The 27,756-nt window shown below is 36.3% G+C and overlaps 1 protein-coding gene across 2 annotated transcripts in view; it reads right to left on the bottom strand.

Annotated features, from left to right (window-relative positions):
- ZNF292 (zinc finger protein 292) overlaps positions 1-27,756 on the bottom strand; it is an 87,649-nt gene that overhangs the window by 18,377 nt on the left and 41,516 nt on the right. The window contains exons 3-6 of one of the 2 annotated variants that reach the window (XM_081250555.1): positions 23,920-24,074; positions 23,647-23,725; positions 21,228-21,363; positions 5,468-5,670 (exon numbers count right to left, since the gene is read on the bottom strand). In XM_081250555.1, the coding sequence (XP_081106681.1) occupies positions 5,468-5,670; positions 21,228-21,363; positions 23,647-23,725; positions 23,920-24,074 (573 nt within the window). Of the gene's footprint in view, positions 1-5,467; positions 5,671-21,227; positions 21,364-23,646; positions 23,726-23,919; positions 24,075-27,756 lie in introns of those variants that run through there. The other variant, XM_081250556.1, reaches the window with a different exon arrangement.

The raw sequence follows: 27,756 nt of genomic DNA, 5'->3' as shown, positions 1-27,756 counted from the left end.
TAATGAGGATGAAGACTGCATGGGGATAGATTCAGAGGTTCCATTTTATACATTACACTGAGCTAGAAAACACTAAGATAAGAAAAGACCCAACACCGAGTCTGTGTGTTTAACAATGATTTCTTAAAGGAAGTATGAAGTTAGTGTCAGAGTTACGACTGAAACCTAAGTCCTGGAACTCCCTGGCACAGTACTCTTTCCACTACTCCTCTGTCTGCCTCTTTCTTACAAATCTTTATCTCTAAGTGACCCTATGTAACAAACACAAAAAGGGCTGAACAACATATATTTATACAATTAATATTTTCAAATATCTACAATAAGTTAAATGAATTGTTAGACATTTTATATATGTATGTAATTATTATTTAATAACTTTTCTACTAGGTAGGTATCATTAACATTTTATACATAAGATGTCAATAAACACAGTAAACAGCAGCTACTATTATTATTCATTTATTTGTGCCAGCTTCTTCAGAAATACATTGTTAATCAACATGATAGCTTGCCTGGTAAATACTATTTCTTTTTAGAGATAAGGCTCAGGGAGGTTAAGTTACTTGCTCAAAGTTACATGCTTAATTAGCAGAGTCAAAATTTCAACCCAGGTCTCGCTTCAGAGTCTGTGCTCTTTCTAGAATTCTACATGCACAAGCATATTGAGGGTCTTTCCTGCTAAATATTGATTTTACATGTTCAGGTTTAACAAAAATTCTTACATCTTGAAAGTCTGATTTATTTTGAATCAAGTATTTTTTTGTTGTTCTTCTAAAACCTAAGCCATTCTTACTGAATTCTCATATAATGCAAAATGTGTACATTATATATAAGGAAAGAAATTTATTTTCCCAATGATATTACCTACATTAGCTTATACTTAATAATTAAAAATATATATTTGTATCTATGTAAAGTAGCCTCTATAAATTTATCCACATATATACAACATACCAACTGAAACATCTGCTATATTCAATAATACAAAAAACCTCACTTTTTATAAGTATACTAAGGAAACAATTTTACTATGTGCTATTATTTGATAGCCTTCATTCCCGATTTGCCACTAGATGGCCCACTTGAAAAAAATAGGACACTAAAGAGAAAATGAAACCTAAACTAATAAATGGCTTAATTAAAACTGTGCAAGTGAAATACAGGTCAAATTTAGCCATCAATGAGCAAGAATTATTTTTTATAATCCAAGGCAGCATAAAGTAAGGATTACCAATATATTACCTATATAAGAACTATTTATACATTACAGATAGCTATTTTGTGTTGCTCTGAAAAATGAGTAAAAATCTAATACCGGAAAATTTAGAAATATGAATAAAAATTTTAAAGCCAATAAAAATGATCTGTTTGTTAAAGATATACTATGCTAAATCTCTTTGTAAAGCATAAAAATCATTTCAAAAATGTGAATAATGACTTCCATGTTTTAATATGGCTCTTTCTGCAAGATATTCAAAAAATACAGGACACTTCATCAATATTTTACAAACATTTACCAAGTATACTTTTAAAATGCATTGGCTTTAACATATTTTAGGAATAGTCTTTTGCTTATCAAAATGAAATTGCTTTCCATCTAGAAAGGGACTTAAATGGTAAACATGTCACATTAAAATAATTAGCTACTGTTTGCTTGTTTTTTTTTATACTCTCAGGGTGGCAAAATCTTAGGCTAGGGGCTTCCCCGGTGGCGCAGTGGTTGGGAGTCCGCCTGCCGATGCAGGGGACGCGGGTTCGTGCCCCGGTCCGGGAAGATCCCACATGCCGCGGAGCAGCTGGGCCCGGGAGCCATGGCTGCTGAGCCTGCGCGTCCAGAGCCTGTGCTCCCCAACAGGAAAGGCCACAACGGTGGGAGGCCCGCGTACCACACACACAAAAAAATCTTAGGCTAGATTTAAAAGATGAATAATCTATAGTGTTGGGAAAGAAGAAAACTTCATATACTGTTTATGGGAGTATACACTGGCATAATCTTTTTTTGGATGGTAGTATGGCCCTATTTATGAATTTAAGATGTGTAGGTTCTTTGATCCAGAAATTCCACTTACAGAAATTTACCCTACCAGTATACCCCCCAAGAAGAATGAAAGGATGTATGGACAAGGCAACAATTTAAATGTCCCCTAGTTTGGCTAAGATATTACTACAAATCTATACTATGGAATTATGCAGCCATGAGAAAGAATGAGGTTGATCTATAAGAAATGATATGGAAAGATGTCCAAACTAAGAGGAGGAAAAGCGACCAGCAGCCAGGGTATGTGTAAGTACGTTTAAAGTGTGTGTGTATATATGTAAAAATATCAGAAATATCAAATTTCACACTTAATGATTAGTCAGAGGAGTATTAAATGGGGAAATAATGGTTAGAGAGACACAAGGTAGAAGATTTTACATTTTTAACACCTATGTTTATTTTGATGACAAAACCAATAGAAATACTGGATATAAAATAAACAATGCTAACTTCATTTTTACACCTACACCAAGAATCCAGGCCAAAGGTCATTCCTTCTAGAGAAGCCAGATAAACATTCATCTCAGGCCCATTCCTCTGCTACCTCTATCACACTGAAAGGGTCCTGAGAAATAGTCAATCCCTTGTCTACTGGCTCACTTGGACAAGGATTTCCCCAAAAGGACTATAGATCCAGACCATGGTTGACTCTTTCCAATATCTATTCCTGCCTACTCTAAGGAATGGGTAAAAACCTCAAATGTTTACAAGAACCAGACAGGTAAAGTGAATGTTTGAAGTGGGTCATGTAGCATACCTCTTCTGAAGGGGGCAATGTCTGGGCAATTGTTCCCAAGTGATTACCTTTCCTTGGGGCAGAAATAATGAGAGAACTCACTCCCCTTGGAACAATGAAGAACCAGTTTCTATATGTTTGTAATAGAAACATAAAAGAGTAATCAAACAATCTCTAAGCAAAAAGGGATTTTTCACAAGGAACGTGTAGACTTACACATATTCCGTCCCATTCTACACTGTGTGATCTAGTTTTGCTCCTGGGGTGGGAAAGAGACTTTAGCGAACTCTGCTTAAAGAGCATGAAATATCTTAATTCCACCTGCTTAACAAGAGAAGAAAAAAATAATTTCATATGACATCAGAGATACCCAGGGTCTTCAGAGAGAATTTTTCTGAGGCTCTCCCAGAGCAGGCTGGGCTGCTGATACTTAACTCTGGATAATTAGACCAAAAGGGAATTTAGGTTCAGTACTGCAGGATTTTTTGATTATTCAAGACAGCTAGAAATAGAGATTTTTCCTGGAGATTACAAATTCATAGTCTTCAACTTCAAACAGGACTTTCAAAGTTAACCTAACCACCCTGTCTTTAGATAGATTCCTACTAGAAGGTATGCTTCTTTAGGGTAGGACCTATGCCTTACTTTTAAATCCCCTCAGTGTTTAGACAGCACACATCTCTTACTTAATAAAATCTGCTGAAGGAAGGATGGACGGATGGACAGATTGACTTAAGGGCTGGGACTGAACTGATAATGAAAACGTTAGTGGAGGTGAAAAATATCTAAAATGCAGCATCCCAAAAACTAATTTATTTAAAGACTAAAAAACAATGTTACACACATTTCAAAGGCTGTTATCCCAAGAAACTTGATACAGCTGCCAATGAACTTGTCTACAAAGTTATCCTGAATAATAAGAACATTTCTACCTTCTCTTTAGCTCCTGTTATACAGTGATTAAAAAGCCATTACCTGAGTCAAAAGAGAAATATTAAAGAAACTAACAGCTAAGGTCTAAACTAATGATAGCTCCCCTGAGCTAGAGCCCTCGCTCTACCCCACCCGGCCTAGAGATTACCTGGCACCACTCTCCCAGGATCCTCATTATCCTCAACATACACAACAGCCTTATTTCTAATCTCAGTCCAAGGCTATATCATCTTCCTCTTTGTTTTCTCTTCTCAAGAAAAGTCAATCACCATTATAATTACAACCCTCTAACCTCATCTGGGCATTTAGCTTTCTGTCCGAGGTTATCCTTCTTCTGGACTCTGATTACAATCTCTGACTACTCAGGGGATCATGCATGCTCTGTTAACTGTCTTCTCTGTTGTTTATCTCAGCTCTTCCCTTTGTATATCCTAAAATCTGTCCCACAATCCCTTTGTTCTCCATTCTCTATTGCTCTGCAGTCGAAAGATACGTATATTAGAGATATAAGACATATATACATTAAATGTTCACACAACACTCTCCAATGTATTATAGTTTTATCTATACTCTTTATATACATATTCCCTGGTTTTTTTTTGTTTTTTTTTTGCGGTATGCGGGCCTCTCACTGTTGTGGCCTCTCCCGTTGCGGAGCACAGGCTCCGGACGCGCAGGCTCAGCGGCCATGGCTCCCGGGCCCAGCCGCTCCACGGCATGCGGGATCCTCCCGGACCAGGGCACGAACCCGTGTTCCCTGCATCGGCAGGCGGACTCCCAACCACTGCGCCACCAGGGAAGCCCTTTTTTTTTTTTTTTTTTTGCGGTATGCGGGCCTCTCACTGTTGTGGCCTCTCCCGTTGTGGAGCACAGGCTCCAGACGCACAGGCTCAGCAGCCATGGCTCACGGGCCCAGCCGCTCCACGGCATGTGGGATCCTCCCGGACCGGGGCACGAACCTGTGTCCCCTGCATCGGCAGGCGGACTCTCAACCACTGCGCCACCAGGGAAGCCCTATTCCCTGTTTTTTGATCAACAACTTTCAATTCTCCTACCCTGTCTCCAACTTCATTTTGGAATTATGAGTCCTCCAACTGCAAAATTCCCATTTGGATCATGATTCTACTTTTTGAATTCTGTAGTATAAAATACACAAATACATGAATACTATGCTTTATGCCAACTAGAAGTAAAAAAAAAAAAAAAAACCAGAAAAGAAAGAGTTTTACATTAAATATGCAAATAAAATATTTATATATAGATAAATAAAGAGAGAAAGATATATATACAAATATATATATATATATATATATATAGAGAGAGAGAGAGAGAGAGAGAGAGAGAGAGAGAAAGAGAGAGAGAAAGTATCCCTAGTGGGAAGTCATATAAATTTTTTAAGTTACTTAAATTAGCCAGTTAGAAAAAAATCCGCAAGTATCTTGAAGTCAGGTAAAACTGAAATTAAGGCCCAAACACTAACAAATATAAACATCCTAACTAAATTAAGCTACCACCATCTTTCCCATAATTTAGCCAAGGCAGTTAAAAGAGCCATATTATTTAAAATAGAAGCCAGGTGAAACGTTTATGTGTAACTCTGAAAGCTGCTTAGAATCACTATCTAAGAGCACACCCCAGATTTAAGACTGACAACAATGGCTTTTCACTAAGAGAAATGTAAGTCAAAGACATTCTAATCTAATTAAAACTTATTTTCTTCACTTTAAAAAATAATTACTAACAAAAGAAAACATACTCACCTCTTCGATTAACTTTTCATTTGGTGATGATGTACAGAGACAGACAAGGTAAGTTTGCTTAAAACTACCTTTTGTACCAATCTCTGGATGGTCAGAACACAGCTTTGCTAGAGCAGTTGCTTGACTTAACTGATCTGTTTTGATTAGATGTTTAATTCTCATATCCAACAAGATGGGACCCTCAAAAGCTAAAAATTCATTCACTTTAAAAAACAAGACATAATAGATTATTAACATTTGGTAATAGTTCATTTGCAATACAAATACTTACAAAGAATATTTTTTTAAAGCACAGAAACTGTAACTCTTTTTTGTTGTTGTTGCAGTTTCCTATTACTCTCAGGCTATCACAAAATACTTGACTTTATGAGCAGAAGGAGTTATGCTGCTAACTTTTTAGAGCTGCATTAAATATTTTTGCCCCTGAAAGTACCATTTACAATGAGGTGAGTTAAATTCCTGATTATAAAAATAATTTTACACTGAATTCTGAAACCCAGTGTTATTAAATTATACTAAATTCTTTTCCCCACAGCATTTATTCTTGAATACCAGGCGTTAGCATTTCTAGAAATTTGCAGAGTTAGGACATTACACACTTACATGGGAAACCACAAAAGGATGTTTGGATATTCAAGAAGATGAAATTCAGCTAATATTGTGTTCAATACTGTTGTTGTATTTTTCATTTTACAAAGGTGAAGTCTATCTTGCCTTAATGAGTGCTGTAGAAAAAATTTAAATATCTACGGAAAAATAAATAAGGGGGTGGGGGTAGTCTGCTGAAAGTTCTGTGGGTTTTTAAAATACCAATCAACAAACCTCAACACTTGCTTAAGACCCACTAATGCATAATAAATTTCTGGTCTGCTGAAATCTTAAATTTCCTAGTGCTTGTTTGATCAACTACAAATAAAAATTTAACTTTTTTTTGGTGAAGGAGATTTAAAATTTTAACAAATGCAAATTTAAACTTTTCCCTACGTTTTCTTTACCAGGATGAAAATCGTGTTTAAAAATTTACTTGGTGATGGCTAGCTGGAAACCTCTGGAAGGCTTTCAGTAATAAAGTTTTAAATGCCCTATAAATACTATAAAATACACAATTTCTCACTTGTGAACAGACTGGAAGACATGTCTAGTGAGTAACTTGTGGGTTAGAAGATGGAAAATAAGAGATGTTCTTCCCTTCTTTAAATATCCTTTGCTACCCTCTAGTACCTTTATTTTTTAGATCTAACTGTACTCCACTATGAAAATACTCTTCTATAAAACAGTATGATTATGGGTCCTCAGTATTAAAACCATGAGCATGTAAGCAATTTAACATAGGATCACAAATTCCATCCTTTTCTTGAAGTCCAGACCTTTGTATCTGCTACCCTCTATTCTTTACACATTAAACTAAACCAAAAAGTATAAAGACTGAACACAGATAAATAACACTATCTGCATAACCCTCTGGTGCCTCTGATGATATGTCTGACATATACAGGGCATTACTTTTCTTTTTTTAATATGACACGATCCTGGTTAAGACAGTTATATGGCAAATATCTTTTCACAGTTTAGTTCAATGGCCAAAGTAAAATCTGTAAAGATTTTCAATGACAACTTTAAGGAAAGAGAGTTAAAATAAAGTTATTCCGGCTATAAGTCACAGACCTTAAAATACAGCTTGAGTTTCCAGGAAACTCTAGCAATAAAAAGTCTGGGAATTATTTCAAATACTCCCACAAAAACTCATAATCAACAAACTCTGAAGATCATGGCAAAGACATTACTTAAAGGTGGCAAGTTTTTTAACAAAACTAATGACAATCTTAATAGGAGGAATTTCAAATAGTCCCTAAAATCTCAAAGAGCAGCATGCATAGTTAGAACAATTATACAAAATAATTTCTGTACTAACAAGTATAGCAGAATATATGCTATTATTTTTTTTTTTTTTTTTTTTTTTTTTTTTGCGGTATGCGGGCCTCTCACTGTATATGCTATTATTATACATTCCAAAAACATACTTGTGTGTGTGTGTGTTTTTAAACAATGGGAAACCTTTGCCACACTTAGGGTAAAACTGATTTCAAAGAAATACAGAATATTAGAGCAGAAGGAACTTTATAGATCATTTTGTCCAGCTCCATCATTTGGCAGATGAGTAAACTGAGGCTCACAGAAGGCAAGTGACTTTCTAGGGTCATAAAGCCAGTTAATGACAGAACCAGGACCAGAATAATGGGGTCTTGCAACTTCCACCTTAACACAGTGGTGTGATGAGAAAAAAAAATAAAAATTCTTATTTAACTAGTGTGTCTACTAGTTATCAGAACAGCACTACATAGCAGTAGAGAGCTGTGAAGTAGCATTAGCTTTTAAAGGAAAATAATAATGTATTCTGAAGCTCATGTTTCAAACAGATCAAAATTAGATTACATTCAACAATACTCAATTCAGAACTTCCCCCTCAGGGGAGGGAAACTCACTCCCCTCACTTTTCTCCATTTTTCTTTTACTGCTTTCCTTGTCCCAATTCCTCTGTATCTTTCTCTATTTCTCTCTACTCCAGGACATGTTTTCCTTACAGAGTTATAATATCACATCAAAGACTACCAGACTCATGAAAAACGTTTTGTTATCTTTATCCTTGAGTACCTAGTCACATCAAATTTCACTCCCTACCCTGCTTTACCCACCCCCATCCCAGAAAATGAAAAAATACCTTGAATTTTACTTGTGTAGCCTTTTAAATCTATTTTGTCTGTATTTATGTACTTGGGGGAAAAAAGCAGGTTTACTACATTCAAGCCTATCAAGAGCTGGATGACATAAAATGGCAATGTAAATGAATGATATTCAGCCAGTTCAATTAAGAAATAATGGCCTTCTTCCCATAAAATGCTACTTACATAATAGTAAAAAAGAAAAACATGGAAGATAATTTTAAATATATTACAATATATAAGTTGAATATTTGTGATAAATCTTTACCCAAATATTAACTGATCATGTGCCATGCACCAAAACTTAGGACTAGGTCCTGGATTCCCCCCCAGAGTGGAGTCAACCTGTTTACTGGGTGTGTATCTCCACACTCAGATTTGGTCACAATTCCCCTTGCAGTATCTCTGGGTAGCTGTTTCACAAGCATCTCAAACTCTGCATACAAAAATCTCTATACCACAGTATGTGGTATCTCAACCCAGAACTAAGAGTTGGCATTAAAGTTGTTCTCTTCTGCCTCCTCCTCATCATAACCTACAATCCACCATATAATCCTGTCACTTCTAACTCCTAAGTACTCGATTCTATTCATTTTTCTCCATCCCTACGCCAACCACACTCACCCCCACCTCCCAGCCCGAATCACTGATCTATCAGACCACTCTGCTGCACTCTACTACACCCCACCTCCCAGCCCGAATCACTGATCAGACCACTCTGCTGCACTCTACTACACCCCACCTCCCAGCCCGAATCACTGATCTATCAGACCTCTCTGCTGCACTCACTGGTCTTCTGCAGCCACTCTTACTCTTTCCGTCACATCTCCATTAGGACGCAGGGTGCCTTTTCTTTTTCCTAAAGCACACGCTGGACTGTCTTCTCCTAGTTAAAACCCCCAAGTGGTGTCCCTTTGACTTCAAAGGGTAAACTGCAAAATTACCATCATGGCCCACATGAATCTGCATCACCTATTCCTTTTTACAAATACAATTTATATTTTCTCTTAAAATTTATTCAGCAAGATCGATTGGGCAAGAAATAAAAGGCATCCAAACTGGAAAGGAAGAAATAAAATCATCTGATTGCAGATGGCATAACCTTATAGGTAGGAAACCCTAAAGATTCTACCCCCAAAACAAAACACTATTAGAACTAATAAACGAATTTAGCAAAGTTGTAGGACATAAAAATCAAAACACAAAAATAAGTTGCATTTCTATTCATTAACAATGAACAATCTGAAAACGAAATTCAGAAAACAATTCCATTTATAATAGCAACAAAAAGAATAAAGTACTTAGGAATACACCTAACCAAGAGAGTGAAAGACTCGTACACTAAAACCTACAAAACACTGCTAAAAGAAATTAAAGAAGACACAAGTAAATGGAAAGATGCCCATGTTCATGGACTGGAAGACTTAATACTGTTAAGATGTCCAACTACCCAAAGCAATCTACAGATTCTATGTAATCCCAACAAAACTGCAATGGCTATTTTGTAGAGATAGAAAAATTTATCCTAAAATTCATATGGAATCTTAAGGGACCCCAAATAGCCAAAACAATTTTGAAAAAGAACAAAGTTGGAGGTCTCACACTTCCTCACTTCAAATATACTACAAAGCTAATCAAAACTGGCACACAGATAGGCATGTAGGCGATGCAACAGAATAGAAAAAACTCAGAAATAAACCCTCACTATATGGTCAAATAATCTTCAACGAGGTGCCAAGACCACTCAATAGGAAAATGATAGTCTTTTCAACAAATGGTGTTGGGAAAACTGGATATCCACATGCAAGAGAATGAAGCTGGACCCTTATCTTACACCATATAAAAAAACAAACTTGGTCTTCCCTGGTGGTCCAGTGGTTAAGACTCCGTGCTTCCACTGCAGGGGGCGCAAGCTCGATCCCTGGTCGGGGAACTAAGATCCCACATGCCACAAGGTGTGGCCAAAAAAAATAATAAAATTAAAAAACAAACAAACAAACAAAACCTGAAATGAATTAAAGACCTAAATATAAGACCCAAAACTATAAAATTCCTAGAAGAAAACAATGGGGAAAAGCATCAAGATACTGGATTTGACAATGATTTATTGGATATGATAAGAAGGTATAAACAACAACAACAAAAAAAACAAATGAGACTACATCAAAGTTAACTTTTACATATCAAAGGACAGAAGCAACAGAGTGAAAAGGCAACCTACAGAATAGGAGAAAATATATGCACATCATATATCTGATAAGGGGTTAATGTCCAGAATATATAAAGAACTCCTACAACTCAACGACAACAAAAATCAAATAATCCAATTGAAAATGGGCAAAGGATCTGAATAGACACTTCTCTGAAGATGATATACAAATGGCCAACAAGCATATGAAAAAATGCTCAACGTCACTAATCACCAGAGAAATACAAACCAAAGCTACGAGATATCACTTCACAGCCAAAAGAATGGCTATTATCAAAAACAAAACAAAACAAAAAAACAGAAAGTAAGTGTTGGTGAGGATGTGGAGGAATTAGAACCTTTGTACACTATTGACAGGATTATAAAAGGATGCAACCTCTAAGGAAAACAGTCTACAAGTTCCTCAGAAAATTAGAAATAGAACTACCATGTGGTCCAGCTATCCCACTTCTGATTATGTACACAAAAGAAGTAAAAGGAGGGTCTCAGAGAGATATCTGCACTCCCATGTTCATAGCAGCACTACTCACAAGGGCCAAGAGGCAGAAGCAATCCAATGTCCATCAATAGATAAATGGATAAACAAATGTGGTATATACATATGATGCAGTATTATTCACCTTTAAAAAAGAAGGAAATCCTGTCACATGCTACAACACAGTTGAATCTCGAGGACATTATGCTAAGTGAAATAAGCCACTCACAAAAACGTAAATACAGTATGATTCCACTTATATGACGTATCTAAAGTAGTCAAAATCATAGAAACAAAAAGTAGAATGTTGATTAACCAGGGGCTGGGAGTGAAGGATGGGGAAAGGGGGGAGTTGTTGTTTAAAACAGGGCTTAATTTTGCAAGATGAAAAAAGTTTTGGAGATCTGTTTCAAAACATTATGAACATACTTAACACTACTGAACTGTACACTTCGAAATGATTAAATGGTACATTTTATGTTGTTTTTTTACCACAAGAAAAAAAAGCATTAAAAATCAATTCAGCATTGTTAGACAAAAAAATCCAAATTCAGAAATTTAATAAAAACATAACACTTCAAGCTCTACATCAGTGGATGTACAATTATCTTGACTTCTAAAAAGTACTAATGCCTGGGGCTCAAACCCAGAGACTCTAAATTAATTGGTCTGTGGTAGGCCTCCAGCACTGGTATGTCTAAAAACTCTCCAGGCGATTTAAGCACTGCCAGGATTAAGAAACACTGCTCTAAGGTAACTATATTTCAGTGTTCAAATTACCAGTTAGGGATAGTCTTAATCTTCACCTGACCTCACCTTTTCCTGGAAGAACAAGCTACATATACAAGAAATAGAATTTTCACTTGAACATTTCAGAATTTCTTAAATCATGTTGCTTGCATTGTCATTAAGTCTGAAACATTATGATCATAACTGATTCTTTGACATGACTGATATAAATCAGAATTTTTAAACATTAAAAAAATGTTCCATGATATAGATGGACCTAGTAAATATGTAACCCTAAAATTTGTGTGAAATAAGATTTAATTACTATTACATTTAATTAAATTCTGACAACTTTATCCATGTAACATCATTATGAAATACACTCATTACAACAGAAATAATGAATTTTTCTAGGATGTTTAGTAAAGCCAATGAGTGTATGTTTTAAAATCATTTTTAGTAAAAATAAAATCTTGGTGGTCACCATATTATATCTCATTATGTAATAGTAGAATATTATTAAGGTTAACGAAATGCAAAATAAAGCATCAGCCTGAAATGGGAGAGTGAACACTTTCACAATTTTACTGCAGTTAAGTTCTATCAGCTTAATTCTATCCAGAGTCACTGATCCTCAATGATCTAAGGGTTATACACAAGTAAAACCTAAATACAAGGCAACCTAATTTAGCAGTGATTTTTAAAAATAAAATCTAAAATGCTCCACTGATTTATTTTTTATAACAAGGTCAGTTAAGAGCAAAAGGGAGAGACAAGGCAAAAAAAAAAAAAAAAAGACAACCAAATAGAAACAAGTTAAGAAAACTGTATTTCTTAGAGTACTAAATGTATATAGTCTATAAGGTGTTCTTTTTAGTGACTTTCTATAAGACATGTCCTAACACACACAAAAAACCCGTCAACAGATTTAAGTCTAGGTCTCAAAATCACCCCTTTTGGTATTCTCTACATAGACAGGTAAAGATATAAACACACACATGAAAAATATAGGAAAAGTATCAATGAGCAAAAGAACTGGAGATTTACTATTAGAAAACAAATTCAGCTGCATGTAATCAGATCTGGCCTCACACTATTTACCTGGAAATTATTAGTTACCATTTGTTCTCCCCTCCCATCTCTTCTCCCTTTAAAATATAATTACATTTTACGTATGTTAATATCGGGTAAACCTAGCAGCACTTTTTCCCTGCTCATTTTAAAATGCAAAGTTTATTACTGAAAAAAAGACTTATTTTCTCACAAAGCTCTGGAGGATTTATAAGTACTGTGGAAAAGCTGAAGCTTTAGAAATTTCCTTTGAAAACCAAGGGGTTCAAAAAAAAGAGAGAACCATAGGGCTTAGGATTCAACAAAGAACTGGCAAGCTGATAAAAATACAATTTATGCCATTGCAAATTATTCCAAAATAGAAGTGGAAGGGAAAGGGCTGAAGGAATTCAGTGTGACTGTTAATAGGGAGCTCTTTCAGAGTTTAGATTTTACAATAATGACATATACAAAAGAAGGAAAAGCAGCAGGCTCAGGACCAAGGATGCGTGCACCGTGAGTGTCAGCACCTGGTACGAACCTATGCAAACTGTTATTAAAGCTAAAACTCAAGATGACCCCCTAGTTCACCAAAAAGGTTGAATGTAATCAAATTGGTGGAGATGGGTAACTTCTTCAGAAGGACCTGCTCCTTGGGTTTGATTATGTATTATTTATGATGACAGAGAAAAAGAGGATTCCTTTATTCTTATGGTGCTCCTGATAATAAGCTTTAAATTGAAAAGGTAGAACAAACAATGGAGAAAATGGAAATAGATGGGAAGATGTAATTTTCAAAATGGGGCTTAAGGTACATTTTGCAAACTGTAGACTAGAGGAATAGATATATTCCTAAGAGTCTCAAAATTAATATATTAAAAACATGGCTTGTGAGTGGTCAGGAAAAAAAGCATGACTGTTAAGAGCCAAGACAGATTCATCAAACATAAATTAGGTTACATTTTTATAAAGTTAATTCAAAATGTATCACAGACCCAAATATAAAATGCAAGACTATAAAACTTCTAGGGGAAAACAGGAGAAAAATCTATATGACCTTGGGTTTGGTAATTATTTTTAGATAAAACACCAAAAGCACAATCTATGAAAGAAAAATATGATAAGTTGGACTTTATTAAAATTTAAAACTTCTGCTCTCTGAAGGGCACTGTAAAGAAAAAAGACAAGCCACGGAGTAAACCGAATATATCTGCAAAACTCCTATCTGCTAAAGGACTTGTGTCAAAATATAACAAAGAACTGTGACTCAACAATAAGAAAACATGGATGGACCTAGAGATTGTCATACTGAGTAAAGTAAGTCAGAGAAAGACAAATATCGATGGATACCCTTATATGTGGAATCTAAAAAAATAGTACAAGTGAACCTATTTACAAAACAGAAACAGAGTGACAGATGTAGAAAACAAACTTATGGTTACCAAGGGGGAAAGGGAGAGCAGTGATAAATTGGGAGATTGGGAGCGACATGTACACACTACTATATATAAAATAGATAATAAGAACCCAATGTATAGTACAGGGAACTGTATTCAATACTCTGTAATGACCTATATGGGAAAAGAATCTAAAAAAGAGTGGATATATGTATAACTGCTTCACTTTGCTGTACAGTAGAAACTAACACAACATTGTAAATCAACTATACTCCAATAAAAATTTTAAAAAAATACAACACAATGAAAAAGTAGGCAGAAGATATAAACAGATGCCTCTCCCAAGAAGATATACAGATGGCAAATATTCATGTGAAAAGATGTGCAGTATCACTTGTCAGTACAGAAACACAAATTAAAACAACAATGGGATATCACTACATACCCATTAAAATGGCTAAAATTCCCAAAATAGACAACACCAACTGCCAGTGAGAATGTAGAGCAACATGCAGAATGGTACAGTTTGGCAGTTTCTTACAAAGCAAAACATAGTCTTACCACATGACCTAGCAATCTTACTCCTAGGTATTTACCCAACTGATGTGAAAATTTATGTTAACACAAGAACTTGCATGCCAATGTTTATAGCAGTTTTATTCATAAATGCCCCAAACCGGCAGCAAACAAGATGTCCTTTAATAGGTGAATGGATAAACGAACTACAGTACATGCACACAATGGAATACTATTCAGCAATAAAAAGGAATGACCTATTAAGCCACACAAAGACACAGATGAATGTTACATGCATATTGCTAAGTGAAAGAAGCTAGACTGAAAAGTCTACAATTATATGACAATCTCGAAAGAGCAATACTATAGAGATAGTAAGTGGATCAGTAGTTGTCAGGTGTTCTGGAGAGGGTTGAATCGGTGAAGCACAGTTAATTTTTTTTAGGGCAGTGAAACTATTCTGTATGATACTGTAATGGCGGATACATGATACTATGCATTGGTCAAAACCCATAGAACTTTACAGCATGAATAGGACTCAAGGTATGCAAATTAAAAAAAATATTTAGATGGTTGGGAAGCCCAGGATAGAATGTAGAATATGGCAAAAGAATCTGTCTTACAAATGTAATGAAAGAACTTCACTGAAAGAGGTGGGAAAATGGGGTGCTCACCTAACTTTGGATGAGTGGAGTCAGCAAGAATAATGGAAAGAGGGACTGTACCCACGGGGGTAGAGGTTATCAATTCTGAAACCACTATACATGTATACTAGGACTGATTAAGTATATGGATGGCCAATGGTAAGAGAAGTTAAGTCTGAAAAGGCTACATACTGTATGATTCCAATTATATGACATTCTATTGAAGTGAGAGGTTACAGGTAAGCAAGAAGAGAAGGCTAGAATGATCCATGTGATACAGATTAGAGTTGCAGACATCAGTATAAACTCTCACATTTAGTTTAATATAGATACAGCTGGTTACATACAGAAACATCTATAGATATGTGTACATACACAGATTAGTTATACTTACATATATTTTCTTACTTTGTCTGCTGAGAGGTCCTAGAGGCAATGACACCTCAGTAGCAATGAGCACACCCAATTACCAGGTCTTGGTTGCTAATATCAATACTATTCTCCAATAAAAGGAACTAGGGTTCCTTGGAGAAATAGCCGATTCTAGGATTAGGGCAGGAAATATGCACAATAAGCCTGGAGCATCTTGTAGTGCCAGAAAACAAGGAAGTACTCAAACAAAAAACATAACTTACAATGATGGGGTATGTCAAAGGGACACAGAAGTTAACTCAAAGAGTTCTTGGGGGCCAAAGCTGAACTATTTGAGCAACAAAATAAAGTAGTATTGGATTATCACCAAAGTATAAAAAAAATATTCATGAGTCCATATTGACTAAAGAGATAGACAGATATGGAAGAAAAGACAAATCTCCTGTGGAGAACTCCAAATAATCTGTGTAGATACTGCCTCCTCTAGGAGGTGGAGCTTAACTCTCCACCTCTTAAGTGTGGGCTGTACAAGGTAACTTCTTTCCCAAGAGTACAGCATGCAAAGAGGGGTAAAAAGCAATTTCACAGTGGAGAAACCTGACAAACACACTGCCTCAGCCAGGTGACCAAGATTAACACCAACAGTGAGAAATCATGTTGATTATGTGTACCTTTAGTATGATGTGATGACAATGGCACTGTACCTCTGTGACCTTTCTCCCCCAGACCCATAAGCCCAGTTCTAATCATGAGAGCAACATCAGACAAATCCCAATTGAGGGGATACAAAACACCTGACCAGTACTCCTCAAAACTGTCAAGGTCATCAAAAACAAGGAAAGTCTGAAAAACTGTCACAGGCAAGAGGAGCCTAAGGAGACATGACAACTAAATGTAATGTGGGATCCTGGGGGGATCCTGGAACAGAAGAAGGACATTAGGTAAAAACTAAGGAAATGGGGCTTCCCTGGTGGCGCAGTGGTTGAGAGTCCGCCTGCCGATGCAGGGGATGCGGGTGCGTGCCCCGGTCTGGGAAGATCCCACATGCCGCGGAGCAGCTGGGCCCGTGAGCCATGGCCACTGAGCCTGCGCGTCTGGAGCCTGTGCTCCGCAATGGGAGAGGCCACAACAGTGAGAGGCCCGCGTACAGGAAAAAAAAAAAACCTAAAGAAATGTGAATAAGGTATGGACTTTACTCAGTAACAAAGTATTGATATTGGTTTATTAATCGTAACAAATGTATCATGCTAATGTAAGATATTAACAGTTGGGAAAAATGGTTGTGGATTATTTGGAAACTCTTCACAATTTTTCTGTAAATCTAAAACTATTCTAAAAGAGTTCATTTAAAAATTAATTAGGTCAGACTAACCTCAATATTAAACAATCTTACTTAATACAACTCTAGCCAAGTACCTCTTGTGGTCTTTCATCAAATCCTGATAGACAAAAAAGAGCCATGGACCAGACATAAGGAAATAGGTGAATTTTTCTTTTTTCTTTTTTTTTTTTTTTTTGCGGTACGCGGGCCTCACCCGTTGCAGAGCACAGGCTCCGGATGCGCAGGCTCAGCGGCTATGGCTCACGGGCCCAGCCGCTCCGCGGCTTGTGGGATCTTCCCGGACCGGGGCACAAACCCGTGTCCCCTGCATCGGCAAGCGGACTCTCAACCACTGCGCCACCAGGGAAGCCCCGAAATAGGTGAATTTGATGAAACAACCATAATCAAACAGCACTGGCTAAAAGACTGAAGGCAAGCAAGAAGATTTCTGTAAGTATCCCATAGGGTAGGTTTTTGGATATGACATTTTTTTTTTTTTTTTTTGCTGTACGCGGGCCTCTCACTGCTGTGGCCTCTCCCGTTGCGGAGCACAGGCTCCGGACACACAGGCTCCGCGGCCATGGCTCGCGGGCCCAGCCGCTGCGCGGCATGTGGGATCTTCCGGGATAGGGGCACGAACCCGTGTCCCCTGCATCGGCAGGCGGACTCTCAACCACTGCGCCACCAGGGAAGCCCGGATATGACATTTTTAATGGTTATTATCAAGAACCTGGATGCCGGGCTTCCCTGGTGGCGCAGTGGTTAAGAATCCACCCACCAGTGCAGGGGACACGGGTTCGATTCCTGGCCCGGGAAGATCCCACATGCCATGGAGCAACTAAGCCCGTGCATCACAACTACTGAGCCTGCGCTCTACAGCCCACGTGCCACAACTACTGAAGCCCACGCTCCGCAATGAGAGAAGCCACCGCAACAAGAAGCCCGTGCACTGCAACGAAGAGTAGCCCCCGCTCGCCACAACCAGAGAAAGCCCGCACACAGCAACGAAGAGACAACACAGCCAAAAATAAAAATAAATAATACAATTAAAAAAAAAAAAAGAACCTGGATGCCAACAGAGTGTATGCTAATAAGATCTGCTTAAACAGGGAAGGACAAAAATCTTGAATTAACAAAATCAACATTTTTAAATGATATTGACAAGTTGCAGAGGCAGAATGGATCTAACACAGTGAAATTAAAAAGAAAAAAAAGACCTTTTTGTGTGCCAAAACACAACATATAAAAATGTAAATAATTTAAGAGTTTTGTTTTTAAATTTTTGTGATTTTAGTAACCTCGTTGAGTTGTGAGAATAAGGCCACCCAAAAAGGTAACGTCATCTTAAGTAACACTAAGATGAAGGGGATGAGAGTACCAATGACTTCAGAGCCTGCCAGATAGCATTTGGGGTACACATAAGTTTTGAGAATTACACATGAATGAGAACAACAAACAAAATGCACTAAAAGGTCAGGAATCATGACTGTAGATTTAAAATAATGCCACACCAGGACGGCTTTTAGTCTTTAGAATAAAAGAAGGCTAAGTGTGGACATGATGACGATCCTTAAGCATCTCAATTGCTATGGCATGAAAGAGGGATTTGTACTTTGTTAGGTATGGCTTTAGGGGTAGCACTAGATCCAAAGGATGGCAACTCTGAGAATGTAGTTTTTCACAATTTACACAATGAAGATTATCTAATAGCAGTCTATGAATGGACTGAATTACATAGTTACCATTCTCTAGAAGTCTTCAAGCAAAGGCCCATTTATTTATCAGTGATGTTTTAGAAAGGAGTTAAAATTGGGTAAAAAATAAATGGGCATTCAGTGCCTTTCCAATTCTGAGATGATAACTAAAGAAAAGCAAAAGTAGTATGTAAGCCTAAAGATCCTGTGATATTCAATGGACATCTACTTGAATATGCTGATTTAGTTATTAGAGTTATCTTATTCTAGGATACTAAAAGCTTAAGGTGAAACCAGCACTTTTAATTTAGTCCCACACACCCTCAGTCCCTAAATCAAAGAGCATTTCTTGGTTTATCTGGGCTTTAGTAGTTCTAAAATTAGTCAATAAGAATTAATTATTTAAAACAAATCAAGATTAAGTGGATCATCTACTGTTCAAATAGTACATCAGACCTTCAAAGGCTTTGCTATAAACAAACTAATGAGCACAGCTTATTACGGTGTGCTGATTACCGTCTGAGCTCTAGCTCTTCTCATCAAACTTGCTATAGGCTAGTGTAGGTTAAACCAAGGGGCTGGATATATCATATACAAAGTTAAAAGTTCCACATGCTGTAGAAGCATCCAATTTGAAAATATAAGTTAGTATGTATGTGTAAAATGTTAATTCCGTCAAGTTTTTCAAAGGAGGAAATAAACATACACTTCTAGTCTATGTGATTCCCCACAGGATAACTCCCATCAAAGAAGTATTCTAAATAATGGAGAACCAAGTAAAGATTACAGCTGCAGAGTCTCTCAGTCATGTAACATCTCTCTGGTTGCTTCACGAGTTGTATTGAAGTCTGGCTACCTACAGTCCATCTGTTATTGCAGAAACTCCTTTTGCCTGCACAGTCCAAATTATCCCAGTAGCTATGCCATGTGAAGACCATGGAATAAAGCAGCACAGAGACAGGCAAAGACATTTGTTAACAGAAACAATGTTAGGCACATTTAAACAAATAAGGAAACTGAGCACATATTCTTTTAAGGTAAATTTTAAATCTCTGCTAAGGTAAAGGTTCCATTTTCCTGCATTAGCATAATGTGTGAGTTTGGCAAAAGACAGTCTTCAGGAAGCAACAACAGAAAAAAGGATTTAATTATTTAAGCTGGGTGCCATTGTATTTTATTAGGCTGGGTGCAACGTGGCATAACATAAAAAGGAGAGACGCTGGGGCCTCACTTCAATGCCTGGCTCCGCCTCACATCACTGACAACGTGATGTAGAAAAGACAACTCATCTTTCTGAGCCTCCATTGTCTCACCTGTAAAATAGGGACAGTAAAGATCTCAGTTTTCCCCCAGGATCATTGTGAAGGCTAAATGAAACCAGGCACATAAAAGCACCTTTCAAACTGTAAGGAACTATACAATGCAATTTGATATTATTATTAATATATTGTATGCCCAATATTTCCAAAGCTGAGAAGACTAAAAAGTATAATTTGGTTAAAGGAATAAAAACATGGTGGTGATAATATATTGCAAATAAAAAACTAATATGCCAAATGCAAAACAACCTCTAAGATTCTCAACTTTTAAATGTTGTTGTTGTTGCTCTTATTTTAAATAATGAGGGTCTGAGAACAATGTAGCTAATCTGTGGATATACACAAAGGAAGGGAGGTAATAAAAATAAACTTTTGGTGAAAACTAAGAAACAGATAACACTGCTAAAACTATCCAGAAATGGGAAGAAATGTTAAGAGGGGAGTCAGGTAGGAACAACCAGCTTGAAGAGAAGTTTTGAGATTAGCTGAGAAGCCTTTTGGTAAATATCAAAGTACCAGAAGAGTTAACAAACAATGAACGTACACTCCTTTCTCAGAGCCTTCAGAAAGTGCTATCGCTAGCAAAATACCTAGAGTTTGCCATCAATCAACAAGAAAACATCAATAAACAATGGAAGAAGCTTATTTACTTCTCTAAATACCTTGGGAAAACTTGGGGTGAAATCTGGGCACTTTCCTAAATAATCTCAAGAAAAGTACCAAAGACAATAATTGTGATCTTCTTCGTAGCACATACAATTTTTGAATTCTGAACATTAAGTGTTACACATATTAGTGATTTAGCCATCTAATTCTGATAGGCTACCTGCCAGTTTGAGTTTGACTGGGATCTTTGTTGCCTAAGCTCATACAAAAATAACAAAGCAGGATAAAGTAAGTCTGAGAAAAAAGCTGTTTGAGAAAGAGTACTAATCTCAGAAGATTTGAGAGTTCCCGCATTAATTTCTTATTCTGAGGAAAATCATTTCACTACCCTGTTTCTGCTTCTCCATCTGTCAAATAAGTTAGTTATCAAATATAAGCTAGATTGCCACCTGTCAGGATGTTACAGAGGGAATTCCTCTGATAAAATAATGTTGAGAAAAAGCTGTTACTCTAAGATTATATAATCCTATAAACACATCTTCCCCCAATAAAAAAAAGGTGAAGGGCCTCAAGCACCTCATATAAAGTTTAATTAAATGGTTCTTCTTGGAATATCTTGAGATGAATTATATCAAAACAATTTTAAGTACTTATTTCTAGTCTAATGATTCTTTTTTTTTTTCTCTCTCTGCTCTCTAGAAAATTTACCTTTATCCTTATCCAATGGTTCCTGGGAAAGAATAGTGCACAGTACCGGGTTTTTCCACACCCCAGTCTCTTGAGCTAGAGTAGCTAAAAAATGCAATTCACAGCTGCCATTCTCCATCAGCTTTTCATGAGCTACCTATAAATATTAAATAAACATCCAAAGAATTACAACAGATTTTCAAAAGCAAGCTTATCAGGCTTTAAATATAATACTAAACTTTTGAAAAATTAGACTTTTATCTTAAAATTTTCATGTCACATTACAACGTGCTGAATCCTTTACTTCTGATTTTTAAAGATGAATCTCAAGGATAAGAATTATATTAATTATAAATTTTAAATAAATAAAATGTATTTCTAGAAATAAGTTCATATTATTTTCTCCCCAAAATCTAAACCGAGAGCAAAGTTATTTCTCAAGGAAGCTATTAGAGTATCCATAGCATGAAAGACCTTACACGTTTTTATATCCTGCGTTAGTAAAAAATTTTCCAAAAAACCTTCTATTATTAACAAATGACAAATCTGCATCAAGGCCTAAGTGACAACTTGTATACACATATTTCAATAAAAGGGACTTATGAAAAGAAAACTACTTAATGTATGATTTTTCATTTATTCACGACATAGCCTTACAATATCCTATTAAAGCTGACACTGAACCTTGCTTACTTGTTGTTTCCAAGTGTTCATGCAATTAGCATATTCTTCAGGTCACAAAAGACCAATAGTTTTAACTCAATTCAGAAAATGTTTATTGAGAATTTCTATGGGCAAAGTACCAAGGAAGAGAGCAACTAGTCCCTGCGTTTATGGGGCTTATCCTCTAGTGGGGTAAAGAGATGCTTAAAAACAGTTAAAACACAGGCAAAATAAAACAAATGCTGTTAAGCAGGTATAAAATAAGCCCGAGGAAGCTCTGAAATGAAAGCAAAGTGTCATGGAAACTCTTAAAGCTGCACACTGTGTTTGTATAAAAAGTCTATTCCTCAAAACCATAAAAATCTCACTGAACAAGTTCAAGTGCTTTAAGAAATTTTCTTTGAGCAACTGCTGAGAGCTCCATACTGGAATTTAAAGAGTCATTTCCTCCTCATTAAACCATATGAAAAAGTATCAAGTAGTGCTATTTTTTCAAAAAAGAAAGTTGAAAAGGTTTACCTTATGTTGACAAACAAAATTAATATGAGGAATTCAGTATTATATTTGTATATAAACTATTTATATAATTAATTCTGTGGTAGAGTGTATCTGAGTGTCAAACAATGAAAAAAAGTTCTGAGATAATCATTTACCTAAAAATAACCACTTGCTGGGAAAAAAAACCTAAGACAAAAGTTACTGATATGCTGAAGTACAAATTGCATGATCAAAAAGTTAGCTGCAATGTGACAAACACGACAAGACACTTTCAACAGTTATTAAGTATCTACCTACTATGTGTAAAACTCTATGTTGAATCCTTTGGAATAAAGATATGAATCCTATCGTCAAGAATTTTGCACTTGATGTAATTTTAATATTTAATATTAAAATAGGAAAGTTGATTTCTCTGCCTAACTACAGTTTATTTCACATGCTTCTAAAATTTGAGACTAATCCTCTTTTAATATCTCTTCTATGGAAAAACATAAGGCCAAAAGATATTTTAAGAACTCTGGCTAGAGGAATAGAGAGACAACTATACTTTTTGAGACTAGTTGGCAGGAACATTCTTTTTAACTAACCAATTAATCAAACTTTACTTGAAGCTATAAAATATCCAGCACAATCTAGTGCTTAACAAAATTTAACATTCTTGAAATACTGCAAAACAACTAAGTGCTAAACTATGTAGTACTTTTATAAGTAGAATAACAGCCCTAAGTAACAGAGATAAAGCATGTGTTTTCAGATATAGGAGAAAAAGTATGGACTATGGAGTAAAGAATCTTGGTTCAAATAACTACTCTGATATTAGCTATACAAGTTTGGGCAGATAAATATTTTAGAGTTGAGCCTCAGTTTCCTCACCTTTAAAATGGGAAAAATATACCTACCCCCACAAAGTTTTCATAAGGATTAAATGAGATATGTTAAATTCTTATAAAGCATATTGCAATTTTCAACAATTAGTTAAACTGTTTCTAAATACAAATGAGGGCATTTTCTTTTGTGTTCCCTTACTGCTCTGGCAAAGTTCTAATTATCTGATCTTAAAGAACAGTGCAATATTCAACCAATCTACTTAAATGTATATATTCATTTAGCAAACATCTACTGAGCACTGACTATATGCAAGACATTAATGTTAATAAGAGCAGCAATTAATGTTTGTCATTACTTAAATCATTTAAAGTTTAACCAAATAATTTATTAAGAATAAAGAAAATCGCCATAAAATATACCTATATTAAATCTAATAGGTAAATATTCTCACCTGCACCAGTGTCTGAAATTGTTCCCACTGTTTATCAGATAACTCAACAGGCAGACACAGTAAAAGGTCAACACAGCTTCTAAAAAACAAGAAGTTGGTAAGGATACAAATAATTACTAAAATTCAAAGTAAAATAAGATGAATAATTCTAATATCATCAGTAGACTGTCCATACCTAATCTATTTAAAATTAAACTATCATAAGATGTGAGATACAGAGTTAAAAACAAAAAAGCTAAATCTAATTTTTTATTTACTCAAAGGTCTACTCACAATGCCAAGCGTTCCAGAACCAACGCTACATTTTCACATTCAGAGGTAAGATAAGGTCGGGCTTTAACATAACTTTGGATAGCCACTGTGTATACCTCCAATAAAGGTAAAGGATCTTCTGAAGTTTTCCATTTCTCTGCATATTCAAGGAGTGTCTGTTTTGGAAGGAATAATAAAAAGTATTCAAAGTAAATAAATATACATATTGATTAATCAACGGTTCTTCTTTCCTCCCTAAGAAATTTTGAGAAATAACTTTTATTTATAAAAACAAAAAGTTTACACTGATTAAAATATTAAAAGTAATAAAGCCGTAATCTTATTTCTAGCAGCTCTTTGTAGGAGACAAGATTAGTGTTAATTCATCCAACAATAGCATTTTTTCATAAAGTTTGGTTTTAAATAGTGAAAGCATTATCTCCTCACTTTCCAAGTCAAAATCCACACTTTCGCCCACAAATTTCTAAGATTTAAAAGTTATTTTAAAAAGAAGACACCTGGGCAAGTAATACTTGACCAGGCATGCAGTGAAGAATTTCAAATATTTATGTGTTCTATTTTTCATGCAAGGAACATAAAATTCAACACCTAACAATAAATTAACCACATACTGTCAGAAAAGACATGTAATTTTTTCAGTTAATAAAAAATAATAGTACATAGTATATTACTGGTTTTTATGATGAGCTTTATCACTAAAAATATCTAAAGATGTTCAACACACATAAAATCACTATTAAAGATATTAAAGAATGATTATAAGGTCAAGAAATTTTTGTAATAAAGTGCTTGGTTTTTGCTTTTTTTAATTTATTTATTTTATTTATTTTCATTTTTGGCTGCGTTGGGTCTTCATTGCTGCGCCCGGGCTTTCTCTAGTTGCGGCGAGCGGGGGCTACTCTCTGTTGCTGTGCGCGGGCTTCCCACTGTGGTGGCTTCTCTTGTTGCCGAGCACGGGCTCTAGGTGTGCGGGCTTCAGTAGTTTTGGCTCGCAGGCTCAGTAGTTGTGGTTCGCGGGCTCTAGAGTACAGGCTCAGTAGTTGTGGTGCACAGGCATAGCTGCTCCGCGACATGTGGGATCTTCCCAGACCAAGCCTGGAACCTGTGACCCCTGCATCGGCAGGTGGACTCTCAACCACTGCGCCACCAGGGAAGCCCAAGTGCTTGTTTTTTACAATAAAAAACTCTTCACCAGGAAAAACAAAATGCTGTTTATCCTACAGAATGAAGAGATGGAAGAAACTGGCAACAGTAAACAGACACCTATGCGTTCTACAACTACTAACATTGTGAGTTACTAAAAACTATCTAAAAGGTTCTACTATTATGCTAAACGAAGTAGAACTCTAATTAAATGTTTTTAGAATATAGAAAACTGCCACAATTAGTCTTTCTCACTCTTCAAGGTTTAAGACTCAACAACATGTGGCAAATTCAGGTGTTATTTCCTAGAAAAGAGGTATCCTGAAGGAAAACTCCATAAGGCCTTGCTTGTATTCTCTCGCATACAGAAGCAGCTTTCTACAAATGTGCAGGTAGGAAAGTAGGAAGGGAGGAAGGGAGGAAGGAAGGAATTATATTCTACTATCAGACACTCAAAAGAAAACAATTACCTTCTCCTCTCTACAACCCTCTAACTACTAGAAGTAGTAAGTGATCAAAGAGAATATGGAAGAAAAGAAGGATAGAAAAGGTAATCTGGTAAATTAAAGAGCAATATAATAACAACTTACTTTCTGAGTAGTCATGTATTCATAAACCCTGACTCTCTCCAAGTTGGACAGAAGTGCAGGTTACTTGAAGGCCCAGTACTTGCAACTGGCATCTGAAGTAAGGGCAGTCTTGTGGGACTGAGCCCAATTTAACCTGTGGAGCCTGAGCTTACTGAACTGTGGGGACACCTATTTGGTGTTGGAGAGTTTGAGAAGAGGTACTGGAAAAAACACCATGTGTTTTGTGTCAGCAGTGCAAATATCTCTCAACAGGACTTAGGAAAATCGAAACAAAACCTACCAACTGAAGGGAAAAATCTGCATTCTGGAATTGTTTTGTGATTATCCCTCTACTTCTAGGAATAAAACTGGTGATATGATGGAGGATGACCTCACTCACATCTTCAAGGTTTTTGGAATTAACACCAACTATGCATACAATTCTTACTTTAGCTAGCACCTGTCTTTCTACATAAAGTCATTAAATATTATCTTCCTTTTTCTGGAAAAAGAAGTTTCGGCGTCTAGGGAATTTCATGCCTGGCCAATGTACCCAATCTCACGTGAGTTCAATTGAAAGCTTAGGTTTCCCCTATTAGTTCTCTTGCAGTAATGAATCAATTTCCCATAATAGTTTTAGTTTTTCCTGAAAAAAAAAATACCGTACTGATTTCCAAAAAGCTTTTGAAATTATAAGCTTCTTCCTTTCTTGTCTCCCAACACCCCCAAAAAAAACCCTAAAAAAAAAATCACATATATCTACATGTATGTACATATATCTACATTTTACCCAAGGTCTACATTTCTTGATATGTCTAGCTCTGCAAACGGTACGTATACATTACTTCTTTCCTTTATATACTTGAGTTCTACTGTCCTCAGGTGAAAAAGGTTTTCTTGTTTTTTCTACTAAATTTATTTATTTATTTAATTTTGGCTGTATTGGGTCTTCGTTGCTGCACACAGGCTTTCTCTAGTTATGGTGAGCAGGGGCTACTCTTCGTTGTGGTGTGTGGGCTTCTCATTGCGGTGGCTTCTCTTCTTGTGGAGCATGGGCTCTAGGCGCGCGGGCTTCAGTAGTTGTGATGCGAGGGCTCAGTCGTTGTGGCTCACGGACGGGCTCTAGAGCGCGGGCTCAGTAGTTGTGGCGCACGGGCTTAGTTGCTCCGCGGCATGTGGGATCTTCCCGGACCAGGGCTCGGACCCGTGTCCCCTGCATTGGCAGGTGGATTCCTAACCACTGCGCCACCAGGGAAGTCCAAAAAAGTTTTTAAACTTATCTTTAATTATAATCAAAGATGAGCTCTTTTGGGTATAACAGAGTCTGAATTGAGGAGGAAAATAACTGACAAGCCACAGACTGTGAGAACCATAAAGCAACTGAAACATGATATACTTTCACCTCATCTTATAGATGAGGAAAGAGGAAGAGAAAGCAGATTCTGGTGAAAAGCAGACCTTTTAGGTGGCTTTTTAACAGTCTGGGTGGTTTGTTAACAGTCTGGGAATAATGTAACCAGGGAAAGGCTAGAAGAAAAGGGTCACAGCAGATTTTAAGATACGGTAGGAAAAAGAAAACTAATGGCATGCTCATACTGATTACATATAGGAGAATAAGTTTAAAAGTTGGGTTAAATATCTATTTTTATAAAGGTATGAGTTGATATTCATAACCAGTAAGTGTATTGATAGCAGAGCTTCCCTTGTTTCTCAAGACACTAAGATTAGTAGAACCACTGTGAAACTGGAAGCATTCCCAACATGACTAGTTAATAAATTATGCTTTCTTCAACTAAAAAAGTTACTTATTTATATCTACTACCTTAATCTATACAAAGCCTTTCAGGCAGGAATTCCAGAACAATCAGACTCATATTTTTTACACAGAATCAGAACAGACCTTCAAGATCACTTAATTCTGTTTTACGAAGTCCAGTGACCTGCAATTCGAATAGTAACTGAATTGGCAATCAGCAAAGCCAGGCAGCCTCCTCACTCTCTGTGAAACATTCTGTCCACTACAAACACTTTGTGGTAATGTTACAACTATAAATCTGTAGATTACTTTATTACTTCAATTATTCCTCATAACTCTATGAGGTTATGTACTATTTATCTAGTTTGC

The sequence above is a fragment of the Mesoplodon bidens genome (assembly GCF_964165515.1).
Source record: "Mesoplodon bidens genome assembly, chromosome: 12".
In the NCBI taxonomy this organism is placed as follows: Eukaryota; Metazoa; Chordata; class Mammalia; order Artiodactyla; family Ziphiidae; genus Mesoplodon; species Mesoplodon bidens.
This window is presented reverse-complemented; position numbering and strand designations above follow the sequence as displayed.